General features: G+C 33.5%; 1 protein-coding gene across 1 annotated transcript; it reads right to left on the bottom strand.

The window, feature by feature from the left end:
• Positions 1-2,693: 2,693 nt before the first annotated feature.
• On the bottom strand, positions 2,694-8,642 carry LOC101267057 (putative E3 ubiquitin-protein ligase RF298). Its single transcript, XM_004229426.5, has 3 exons — positions 8,373-8,642; positions 5,624-7,793; positions 2,694-3,468 (listed from the first exon to the last, which is right to left on the bottom strand). The coding sequence occupies exons 2-3, from the start codon at positions 7,784-7,786 to the stop codon at positions 2,926-2,928; spliced, it is 2,706 nt and encodes a 901-aa protein (XP_004229474.1). The 5' UTR covers positions 7,787-7,793; positions 8,373-8,642; the 3' UTR covers positions 2,694-2,925.
• Positions 8,643-13,268: the final 4,626 nt, after the last annotated feature.

Below are 13,268 nucleotides of genomic sequence, written 5' to 3'. Positions count from 1 at the left end.
TCATACTCATTTGGGAATTCAGTTCATTAGATTGAATATATTAACATTTTTCAAGATTCATTATCTTTATTCCCCTCGTGTCGGTACGTGACACTCCGCTCCTCAATATACTATCCTGGTGTCGGAACGTGACACTCCGATCCTCATTCTATCCTGGTGTCGGAACGTGACACCCGATCCATATATTCTATCCTGGTACCGGAACGTGGCACCCGATCCATATACTATCCTGGTGTCGGAACGTGACACTCCGATCCTCATATACTATCCTGGTACCGGAACGTGGCAGCCGATCCATATTCTATCCTGGTGTCGGAACGTGACACTCCGATCCTCATATACTATCCTGGTACCGAAACGTGGCACCCGATCCATATTCTATCCTGGTACCGGAACGTGGCACCCGATCCCCTAATCTCACTACTTTCGTTCATCAAGCCTTCTTTTATACCAAGGCATCATCATTAACAAAGTAGATTAGGGTTTCTGTTCAAGATTTGAGATTCAATAGCTTCATCATGCTTATTTATTCATAATTACATAATCACATCATTCATGCAAGCATACAATTAAGCATATAGAAGGGTTTACAATACTACTAACACATATCATTCGCTATTAAGAGTTTACTACGAATAGCATGAAAACCATAACCTACCTCCACCGAAGATTAGAAATCAAGCAAGCAAATTCCCAAAGCTTTGTTCTTCTTCTCTCCCTGTTCGATCCTCTCTCTCTCTTTGTTCTTTCTATTTTCTTTATTCAAACCCTCTTTCTTTTACCATAATTAATATATAATTGAGAATAAAAGATGGCAATAATAACCCACTAATTAACTTAAGGTTACCTCTTTTAACCCCCAAGTAATTAGACTTATTAACATTAACCCACTAACTTTATAATTAAAGCAGGAATAGTCAAAAACGTCCCTTAAAACGTATAAAGAAATCCGACCCAGACTGGGATTACGCAGTCTGTGACGGCCCGTCGCGCCTGCGACGGTCCGTCCTGCTGCCCCGTCACAGAGTTCAGAGACTCAATTTCTCTGAAGAGTCTGTGACGGTCCGTCACACCTGTGACGGTCCGTCCTGCCATTCCGTTACGAAGTTCAGAGAGTCGATTTTCAGTACCCAATTTCAGATTTTCTAAGTGTTTTGAAACGAGATCCTGCGACGGTCCGTCGTGCCCATGACGGTCCGTCGTGGGGTCCGTCGCTTCTGCCAGTTTTTTTTTTCAGAATTGAAGTATGCTGCCCAAAACGACTAAACAAGTCGTTACATAATTATAATGACTCTTCGTTCTTAGGAAGTTGTATATTGAATGTAGTATTTATTTGAAATATGGAATATACTCTTTAATATTTTTGTATATAAGCGAAGCAAAACTAAAAGAATTAGGAATTTGTGTCTGCCAATTTTTTTTTAAAATTTTTTCTGCATAGCTAATTCATTTTTTTTTAATTTTGTATTTTAAATGTATTTTCTTTCGTACCTTATTTTGTTTTTCAATTTTAATTAATTTTTTTTTAGTGATTTTGATATGATAACTCTTTAGGTTGGTGAACAAACGAATATTAGAAAGTAAGTAGTGATGAAGTTATAACAATGAGGAGGAAAAAGTCCGAATTAAAAAAAATATTGATATTAAAAAACTAATAATTTCAATTAAAGAGTATGTACATTATAGATGACTTGGAATAACAACTGTTACAAAATATAGACATATTTAATTGATTTTTCATACATTATCTTCTATGATTTAGTATAAAACTTTATTTTAATTTTTTCATAACCGCACGAAGCGCGATCAAGTATGCTTTGAAGAATAACGTAATAAAGTAAAGAACGTATGCCCAAAATCTTTTTAATTTTTTTCCAAGCCGGATATGGTACGAGGGGCCATTTTATTGCTAATTATGATTTTCCTTGCTTAATTATGAGTGTGACACAAACCTTTTATTTGTTTTGAAGCCTCTTGTTTGGGCGTGATATACTAAACACACTATGTACCACACCACTAGGTGACTCGCCGGAATATAGAGTATGTTTGTGCCGTCTATGTCAGTCGTCATCTATAATATAAAAGCCAAAAGTTTGAGACCTATTAATTCTTATTTAGTCAAATGTGCAAGCTGCAATACAATGATAACTAGAAATAAAAAGTGCTTTCGTAAGGATGATATTTGTTAAGACTAATTAACATGCCCCAACCCCCACACCCCAAAAAAAAAAAGTTGACAGGTTCTACACTAGTATTGAAGTTAAACACATCATTAGGGTTCTACAATTGCTGCTACATAGTGTGCCAAGGGTAGGTTACTCATTACAACTTTGATCTTTCTGCAACTCAACTATTCCACCGATTACCTGTCACTTCCCACTCTGCCTACATTACCATTGATCTTTCTTTATTTCTCGCACTTCAACTAACATGTATCCGATAACGCTATCTAAAGCCAAGCATTTTATGTCATTAGAAACTGAAGTGTCAAGTATGTGCAAATGTTATATGATACACCAAGATGAAGTAACCTCCTTAGGCACGAAATCAGAGAAGATTAAAGGAATAGTCAGTATTATTTAGATGTCTTACGCAGCATTTTGGCTAAAGATTAAGCGTGATATCTATTCTTATAAATAGCTAACAAAATAATGACCAAAACATATAGTCGATAAGATACATAAAACAACACAAAAAGGAAAACTCAAAGTTTTATTTAAAAGAGACATATGATTTACAAAGGCCACACTAAACACTCTTCTTCTTTTTTTCTTTTTTTTTTCTGTTACTTTTCGTTCTTGAAAAGAGTCACATATTGCAAGCATAATTGTCCATACATTTGAAAAAGGAAACACAAATGCATTATTCATTATAAAGTTTCATGAATCAGTATTTTGACAGCTTCACTCATTCTCTGAAGCAACTCTAAGTATGATTATAGCGCGCACAAATCCGCTGCTGGATCAGGCTCCTACAAGAAGGACATTCTTTCATCCCTTGCTTCTCATGAAGTTCGTTGCATGTCGTGCATACCACTTGATGAGCACATGGCAGAAAAACCACAGACATCTCCTCGGACAAGCACATGACACACTCGCGTTCTCGTTTCACCCCTCCATCCTGAGAATATTCCTCAAAATCTGTCACAAATGTGGAGATATAAGGTATTTGAGTGTCTTTTGGTAATGGAGCATTTCTAAAGTCGGTCAGTTTGCTTGCATAGCTTCCATCTATGCCTCTTTTAAGAGCAGCTATCTTTGAAGAATCAGTCTTTAGTCTGAGCTGGGATATTTCCTTTTCTAGCCTTTCAATATCATCTTTATACTTTTGTAAACTACTTTCAGCTTTTAATTTGGTCATATCCTCCTTGGATTTGGCTGAAGTTTCAATCTGTTCTCTCTCTTTCCTTAATGAACTAGCCTGCCTAAGTAAATCTTCCGTGGCATTCTTTTCCTGCTTCCATCTACCCTGCAAGACATTGGCTTTGTCGGTAAGATCATTCACTTGTCTCATTGGGAGAACATAAATTAGCATAAGAACATTGGTTCAAAGTACAAAGGTCTCTGTACTATGAAAGAGACCTGCAACCTAATAATCACTCCCCTTGATATGTTTGCATTTAGCAATTTCAAATACTAAAAGGCAAAAAGGAGAAGTGTCCGATGAGAATCATTGATGACGGTAACAACTCTCTCTCCTACTGGACTCATGGTTGAAGGAAGAGGGTCCTTTCCACTAGACTATCCCTCCCTTGTCAAACTTGACAAATATGCTTCATTGAGAAACTATTCTTTCTGATGTTGTACAGTTATTACCAATACTTAGGTAAGGGTAAAACAAACTCGAATGTCATGTTAAGAGTTTATGATGATGGAAGATGTAGTCTCAAGTGAAGCAAGAAATAAAAATCAATCTGTTCAAGCTTCTTTGGATCTGCAATCTGAAGTCATTTTCAGAGCTCTCAACCGCAGCGATGCATTTAAGAGGCCAGTGCCAACAACCTACTCTTATAATTCTACATATTGAGATCCATTTGAGAAACTTCTTTAAGGTTAAACACTTCAGGGTCGTTTCATAGGATGCATTAGAAAAAATATATGCATGCATTAACTTTGTGTATTTCTAATACCTTGTTTGGTACACTTTTTCAATCTATGTATAACTAATACACTCTATTTGGTATTATGTTATATATAACTATTACATGGCAAACAAGTATATAGCAATCCAAGGATTTTTAATGCATGCATTAGCATAGTTAAAAAGACGGGAAGACACAATAGTCACTCAAAATAGTCACTCAAAAACTTCTGCACATCCTTCCCACTGTATTTTAGGAGGGTATTTTTGTAAACAACAATAACAACCCAGTGAAATCACACTAAGTGTGGTCTGAGGATGGTAAAGTGTAAGCAGACCTTGCAACAACACAATCTATTTTAGCAATTACGCAATGCTTGTTATTTTTAATACACCAAACCAAACAGTGCATAAGAAATAATCTCAGAATAACTATTACCAACATTACTAATACAAACCCTATTCAACATTATTCTAATACACCCTACCAAAGACCCCTTCAAGATATACCAAGAGACGTGTTCTGCAAAATTATGTATATCAGACATCAATGTCAAAGCAAATTGAATTCAACAGATTAAATGCATCAAGACATTCTCTTATAAGAAGAATAAAACGCAACAAGACACCATGGAAGGTGGATATACCTCATTCCCATTCTCAGGATATTTGACTTTGAACAACAAGCTATCCACTTCAAAAACGCTATAACAAAGTGAGGAAAATAGCACTGAAAAAATATGCTATGCACCCGTACTAATAGAACAATGCAAAAAGAAGACGGGAATATCCTTGCATCATTTAGATGCTAATCCATACTTGCTTATACCCAGAGAAATTTTGCGGACGAGAGTCTAGTCATTCTCAGATAAAGAAATCCAGCACAAAAATTCTCATGTTCATTTTTCAAATTCTCAAATACATAAGTTGGAAGATATATTCCTAATATGCATATTATAGAAATCAGGTGATTGTATCTGGAAGAACACATAAAATAAAATAATTGCATATACCAGTCACCACAACCTTCTCTTGGGAGAACCAAGTTGGAGAGGGAGAGAGAGACGTTTAAAAACCACGTCAAGTCATTTTTAAAGCAAACACATACAAAAGGTTCATTCATATTCATTATCTTAGATTTATCTCACAAATAGTAAAAAGGTCGCAAGTTCCCATCACAGAAGTTCATATTGCATGAAGCTTTTATCACAGAGATGTCGGCTTGTCAATGACTGATGCGGAGGTACGTCAGTGGAGAGCCAGAGAACCACCACACCAGTTATTCACAATTTTTTATCAAGTCTCTTATATAACCTTTCAACATATATACTAGCATAAAGCTTGTAAAATATAGTATCTTCTTACCTAAGTTCTGCAGTTCTTCTGGTTAATTTTATCCTTTTTATTCTATTAGCATGAATGGCTGAAGGTCACAGTACCTAGCTAGATAATAAAGCCTTTTTAACTTGGTTGAAACCTAAGTTTTCTTTGACAAGGAGCATCTTGTGAAGAAGTTATGATCTTATTCTCCCAGTAAACATACCTCGAGCTGGTTCAGAACATCTTTAGCTTGCTCCAGTTGTTGTTGCAGTTCCACCAGCTTCCGTCTTTCAGCTGCCAGTTCATCCTGTAATATAGCTTTCTGCTTCTCCCATGACTGGAACTTCATGAGTGTCTTATTTTCCCTCTTTGAAACTTCCTGACAGCTTCCAGCTAACTCTGCTGCACGCAATTTGGCAGCTTCCATATCCCTCTTTAGTAAATCCTTCTCGATCTCAAGCCTACGAACAGCAGCATTAGCTCGTTCGAATTGTCCCTTAGCCTTAAACAAGGCATTCTCCATCTCGGCTAGCTTTTTCATGGTATTTTCCTCCAAACTCTGCTTCTCTTTCTTCAGCCTCTCCACTTCTTCTTTTTCTTGCCGAAGTGTCTTAAGCTCAGCTTTGTCTTTACTCAGTCTACGAGCGGCTTGCATAACCTTCTGATTGGCCCATTCTGTCCACTCTTGGAGCTGACCTTGCAATTCGTGAACCCTTGGAACTAACTTTAGAATCATTTCATCTTTCTTGTCTTGAGGAACCCATTGAGCAATAGATTTTTCATTAGGAATCATATTAAAAGCACAAACACCGGCCCCAGCGTTATAACTAAGAGGCATTGGGGTCATGTTGCTGGCAGGGAATGAGAGTGATAGCTCAGTATCAGCAGCAGGCAGTGCAGGTGAAGTACTGACTTGCGGTGATGAAGAAGGGATATTTGTATTAGGTAATGGAACAGGTCCATTGCCATTATTGGACCCAAAAACTGATGTTGAAGAAAATCCATTATTTGTTGAGATACTATGGTGTACATTATCATTTCTCCCGGCAACAGAGATCTTGTTGACCTTCAATGAAGCGTTCTTTATATTCATGCCAGCAGAGTCTGCCATGGACTTAAGTTTATTATCTAATACTAAACCACTAAAACCATTGAATTTCCTACTGACCCCTTTTGAACCATAAGTGCGGTAATGTTTCTCCAGATGTAGGGACTTTTGCCTAAGTATATACTCCCTTTTGGTGATGCCAGATACCTTTCTAGTACCCACAAACTCCTCCTCAACGATTGGAGGATTGGGTGCTCCTGTGGCCGTAAAGGTTTTATCAACAGTGTCAAACAGAGAACTTGAAGAATCTTTCTCTGGGATAATTCCAGTCAGAGCAAATGAAGGCTTAGGTTTGATCTCATGGACTCCTGGCATATTGGATGCCTCCAACTGAAAGCTATGCCCAGAAATAGCAGAAGAGACATTGGAAGTATCAGTCGAACAATGTGCACAAGCAACTGAAGGATTTGGCTTACAGGGAATTCTAGTGATGGATTCAGAACTTTTGGCCTCGGATTGCAAATGAGGCTGCAGAGAAGCAGAGGAGTTTTCACTGCTGTCAACAACCAAACTACTCAAAGGATCACTTTCCATTGCACAAGCATGAGATACATTCATATCACATATTAGCAAGCACCACATTGCATCACCAGTGCTAAAGAAAGGCCTAACTTCCCGCAGAACACAGACCAATTCCGCCAACACATACTTTTCCATTTGCAGCAAATCCTCAAAATAATGCTCCCCGGATGAGTCAATGTCATGGCCGCTACGAAGAAAAACCAATGTATTCTCCACTATGTTTGATACAATGTCCTTACAACCATAGCAAATACCAGACCTTAAAACAGCCTTTGTGGCAATCTCTTCACTGTAACCAAATGCCATTATTCTCTTAATTGCACTCCTGAAAATTGTATCCAAGTTGTTCAAGACAAGCTCTTCTAGCTGGGCTTCTGTAAAATCACTCCAATCAGCATCATGGAACTGTTCAGTTGTTTCAACTACCTCTCTTGGCTCACTTGGACCTACTTCCGACGATCCTACACTGCAAGACAATCCGAGGTCAAGTTTCAAACTCTCTGAGCTGTCTTGCTTCAGGCTACACATATCACAACCATTCGACAATTCATGAGTAGGGATCATTCCAAATTTATCCGCTGAGAATTCAAAACTCGTGCACTCAAACTGAGGTGAAGAGATCATTTTATTTGGATCAACTAGAGGTGGATCCGCTCTGAATTTCCTCTTATTCCTACTTCCTTTTTCCAAGACTGTCACAGCCGGTGTATATTGAGCCGATGGCGTAGCACATGCCTTTGCAACCATTGATGCCATTACTTAGCTGCCAAACACATTTATTCCCCTTTAGAAACATTCAATCCACATAACAAACTTACAAATTTTACAAACCAAAAAAAAAAAAAAAAATTGTTGACCTCATATCAATGCATATAGCTATAATAAAAACACTCAAACCAAGTTCTTATAGTGTCACATAACATCAGAGATAACATCAGCTGTTCCAGATGAAAGTGCATTTAACAAAAACTATATCAAAACATGATCATCAATTTCTGGGTAAGTCCAAAAATCTCATAATCTAATCAAATTTCACAAAATTAACAGAACCCATATGAATTAAACAAGTAAAAGTTACATCAAGACAACACCGATAAACGATGAAACATCAATTACCCAGATACAAACTCTCAATACTGAACGGATTTAAATCACACCCATTTAAGTTCCGATCAAACCCAATTCAAATCATCGATCAAAATCAGACCAGAACACAAAAACAGCCAAAAAAAATTCAGAAAATTCCAGAAATTAAATAAAAAAGATTCCATTTTTAGATAAGATCGATACAAGAGAGTGAGAATTTTTGATATTTTAAAGATTAATCCGATGAATTACGTACCAGATTTAGAGCTAAAAAGTTTTGAGCAAATCAAAGGTAGGATAAATCTAAGAGCATGGAGATTAGAGAAAGAGTAGAGAAGATCCTTTTTTAGTTTTTGTTTCTCTTTTTTTTTTTTAATTTTTATTTTCTAGCTTTAATACATTGAAAGCCTCTCTCTCTTTCTCTTTCCCTGTCTCTTCTCTAAATTTTGGGGGGTGAAATTACATTTTTTTTAATTTTTTTTTTTGTTTCTATTTTTTCTGTTTCCTATTTTCTATTTTTGTATTTAGGTTAACTTAACCAATGGTGTACACATGTAATCAAACTAGATATGGTTAGGAGGAGTCATCATAGGGTTTTTTTTGGCTTAGTTATGGTTAATATTGTACCAAACCAAACAAACAAGACTCAAGCTACCCCCACCCCCACGTGGATAGTTTGTTTTTTTTTAATTTTTTTTATAAAAAAAATAGTTATTACATAAAGAGATTTAGAAGGAGAGAAAAAAAGGAAAAAGCAGCTTGCTCCTTCGCTAATCAAAATCTAGAGTTTGAGTTTTAGAGATGGAAAAATCTTTGATGAATAGGGTTCTACTGATGTGAATTTGAAATAGTTGGACTTTAACATTGATACCACTGGTGGTAAATAAAATATATATATATATATATATATATATATCTACACAAGTTTATTGTGTGATGAGAAATACGGTTCGACTCCTATTAACTTAAGAACTTTACATATCAGAGGAGATTTCTCAGTTACTATAAAATATGTGTGAGCTTCGTATCGTGGAAAATATATTTGTCTTGTTTGCAAAACAAAACTCAATAACAGATTGGGTTATTCGATATATACACATGCAAGAATATTTACTGTTAGTGAAAAACTTACAAGATAATAAAATTGCAAAATTACAATTGAAAATAAAATGAAGAAATTAATCTCTTCAGGCTGATGCACGGATATCTCGCTCTCTTTAAGAAGATTCAAGTCCATTGCAGCAAATGTTTTCACCGGTCCAGCAGTAGTCCTCTTTGACTTGTCCCCTCCAAGATACAACAACATTCACAAAGTATAACTCAACAACTCTGGACAAGAGTTGAGTCCAAAGCTCAACAAAAAAGAAAACCTCCCTTCAACTAATAAGAACTCTCTTTTAGACTAACTCTTTCACTTTTTGTTTTTCTCTTGTGATTTTTGTGTATCCCAAACCAAATGAAGACCACCACTATTTATACTACAAGAAGTCTTCCTAGCAATGAATAGGAAGATAATGGAGGTAGTAAGGGCCGTTTGGATGGGCTTAATAAAAGCAGCTTTAAAAAAGTACTTTTGAAAGTGCTGAAACTTATTTTTAAAATAAGCAGTTATGCGTTTGGATAAAAGTGCTGAAGTTAAAAAAAAAAGTTGTTGATGTGTTTGGCAAATAAGTGCTGATAAACAGTTTTTTAAATCAAAATGTCTGAAATACCCTTAAAAGTTGTTAACATAATAAAAATTAATTAATTTATATTTTACAGCCATAAATAATTATATTTTGATATCATTCACATATTTCTTTCTCATCATAAATTATTTATAAGAAGAATATAAACTTATTATAGATTTTAAAGATATATAATTTGAATAGATTAAAGAACGATTTAAGATTTTATTTTAGTTTCATCTATACGTAATAATAATTGTCTATCATTCACATATTTCTTTATTATCACAAATTATTTATAAGAGGAATATAAATTTTTATTTAAGTTATATGTGCAACTTATTTTACATTTTAATAATATATAATTTGAATAGATCACTTGAAAGATTTAAGATTTATTTTATTTTAATTCATTAGTAATAGAAGAAAGAGATGTTAGAGTTATGTGGGTAATTTGGAGATTGTATAAAAATAGTAAGAGCAAAAAGGTAAAAATGTGGTCAACTTAAAACAGTTTATAGGCTGGAAAAAAAAGCACTCCTACCCCAGTTTTTAACTTTTGGCTTAAAATAAGTTTTTTTAACTTAAAATAAGTTGTTTTGAGTATAGCCAAACAACTAAATAAGTCAAAAACCAGCTTTTAAGTCAGTTTGACCAGCTTTTAAGCTGAGCCAAACAGGCTCTAAATAGTGAAGATAATGGTCTTAGGAGTTTCATAGGTTACAATAGGAGTTACATAGTTTACAAAGAGTAATGGAGGAATTAAGAATGAAATAAAGTGATAGACAATCAATGCTAATGGATGATGTAGAAGTTAACCATTCCAATGTTTATTGGAATGTTTTTATCTCTCAATGAATTCAACCAATAAAGCCAAAAGTAATGGCATTACATGACTATCTAGTCAAAGATGAATAACATGATTAAACTAATAGTTTAAAATACAAATGCCTACCAATAGTCGTTCTTATAACTCCAAAATAAAGCAATTTAATATGTTAAATATTAATATTAAAATGTCAATAACCTAACATTTACATTTACTAAAATAGTGAATTAGATCATGACAAGTGATTGAGTCAAGACTGGAGGAATGTTGCTTCCATTTTGGCATGAAAAATTTTGGATAGATCTTCCTTTGCGTGACTTGTATATATCTTAAACTGACATTCGAATAGATCAATGATATTTATGTCCGATTAATCTTGAGTTCAACCTATAAAGCACAGACAAGTGCTGCTAACAAGCATTTTTAGAGTCCATTTATCTTCTTTTTTCGTAGAGCTTCAATAGGAGAAGGCTCTTGTCCTTCCCCTTTCTTGTACCTTATCTATTCCTTTGAGCAATTTATACTATTGTATTTGCTTTCTCCTTCAAAAATTTGATCGAAAGATAATAAATGTGATCCATTTTAATTCACTTGTCTTTCACCTAATTTCATATTTTTTACTATTAATCAAAATGTTGGTTTTTTCATAACCATACACGTTACAAGCATCCTGCCTTTACACGTTTTATAAAATTGTATGTAACTATTGCTAAGATATTCTGTATAATATGATATCCACCTGGAAAAAAAAAATCTTTTAGTTAAAAATGCAAATTATTATGTACATGAGTTGTGCTGCAATAGGGAGACTATTTCACCCTTAATCGAAGATCTCAAGTTTGAACCTTGAATATAAAAAAATCTTATTTGGAAGTGTTATTCTTAAATTGAGCTTGTAGTGTGCAATCTAAATTTAATTGAAGCAAGCTTTAATACGAATTTTAAGACCAAATTAAATAAAAAAACACAAGTACTACTAAAATATAAGTTCGACCTCTTGAGGATGGAGATTAGTTAAAATTTACGAGAAAATTGAGAATAATTAAGAAAAAATAAGAGCCCCGTAATCCACAATTAAATGATACAAACATGACATCATGCAGTAAAAGGGTCTAAAATACCGTTTAAATATTGAAAATGGTATAAAATTATCCTTCATCCACCTATTGACTCCAAAATATCCTTATTATCCACTAATTGGGTCCAAAATACTCTTGTCATCCACCTTTTTGTTCAAAATTGACCACTTATTTAACAGTTTTATATTTAAACTATTTAAATATTTTTTTAAATACCTGGTGCTCAACTATTTGTTATAATTTAACTTATTAATATAATTTATAAATCAATCCACTATCCACCCATTACTAATTAAACCCCTCTAAATTAATAAATCCGTCATATTATTAATGCAACAACAGATTAGCTACTACCAATTGAGTGTTTTTAAAAATTTGAGATAAAAATATCTAAAGAAGTAAATTATCATACATTCAAATGTCTAAATAAAATTACCGATAAACTTAAAAGTCTGACTATGTTTATCTTAATTATTCTTACATCTCAATTATGTGATGTTACTTCATAGGTAACTTTTTTAAAAAATAATATATTAAAGGTTTTACAACAAATAATAAATATTTATAAAATTATATTTTAAAAAAATGCATGAATTAATTTGGGATGTATTACTTCTTTACCTCTAATCATAAATTTCTCATTCAATCTTGAAAGAAAGTGTCCTCCTAAATAAGCGGCTCAACCTAAATTTAATTGGATCTTCGATTCGGACTCGAATAATTTTGAATGTTATTTTCAGGAATCTATAATTTCATCATGTTTTAGTAGTGTTTATGATGATTCTGATATTATAATTGAATTATTAATTGGGTGAGATTTAGTTAGTAATTAGTGGGTAGTGAGTTGATTTATAAATTATATTAATAAATTAAATTATAACCAATAGTTGAACGTCAAGTATTTTAAAAAGTATTTAAAGAGTTTAATTTTAAAACAATTAAAAAAGTGGTCAATTTTGAATCCAAAGGTGGATGACAAGAGTATTTTGGAGTCAATAGGTGGATGAAAAGGGCATTTTGGAGCCAATAGGTGGATGAAGGGTAATTTTATACCATTTTCAATACTTTAAAGATATTTTAGGCCCTTTTTCGAAATTTCTTTTAGAAGTTATGGGTGCCATTTTTGCTTTAATATTGGTAATAGTTGCTTGGAAGAAAGAGTGATGCATTTGAATTTGCATACTTTTAGTTTTACAACAGATGTTGTTCAAGATTACATATAGTTTTTATAAATCTTACCTACTAGATAATTAATTTCAAAATGCCTATTATTAGATATATTTATTTTTTTTTAAAAAAATTATTACTTTTTTTTTTCTAATAAAATTTTAATGAGGCACATAAAATATCTTTTAGACATTAAGGGGAGTATTATAAACATTATGTATTATAGTAAATCGTTTAAAACTTAACATGACTTTCTTACTTTATTTTAGTTCTAATTTTCTTTTGAAGGGAAATCAAATTATTACCATAGTCTATTAATGTTTTAACTATTCCTAGAAGGAAAAATATAATTTTCTTTCATAGTTGAATTATTTTTTCCTTTGAGAGAATTTAAAAATCTATCAATTGAA

Source organism: Solanum lycopersicum, chromosome 1 (assembly GCF_036512215.1).
Source record: "Solanum lycopersicum chromosome 1, SLM_r2.1".
Taxonomy (NCBI): Eukaryota; Viridiplantae; Streptophyta; class Magnoliopsida; order Solanales; family Solanaceae; genus Solanum; species Solanum lycopersicum.
This window is presented reverse-complemented; position numbering and strand designations above follow the sequence as displayed.

Coding starts and splice junctions, on each gene's coding strand:
- LOC101267057 (XM_004229426.5), bottom strand. CDS start 7,786: ATGGCATCAATGGTTGCAAAGGCATGTGCTACGCCATCGGCTCAATAT. Junction 3,469..5,623: donor ATGTTCTGAACCAGCTCGAG/GTATGTTTACTG, acceptor AATGTCTTGCAG/GGTAGATGGAAGCAGGAAAA.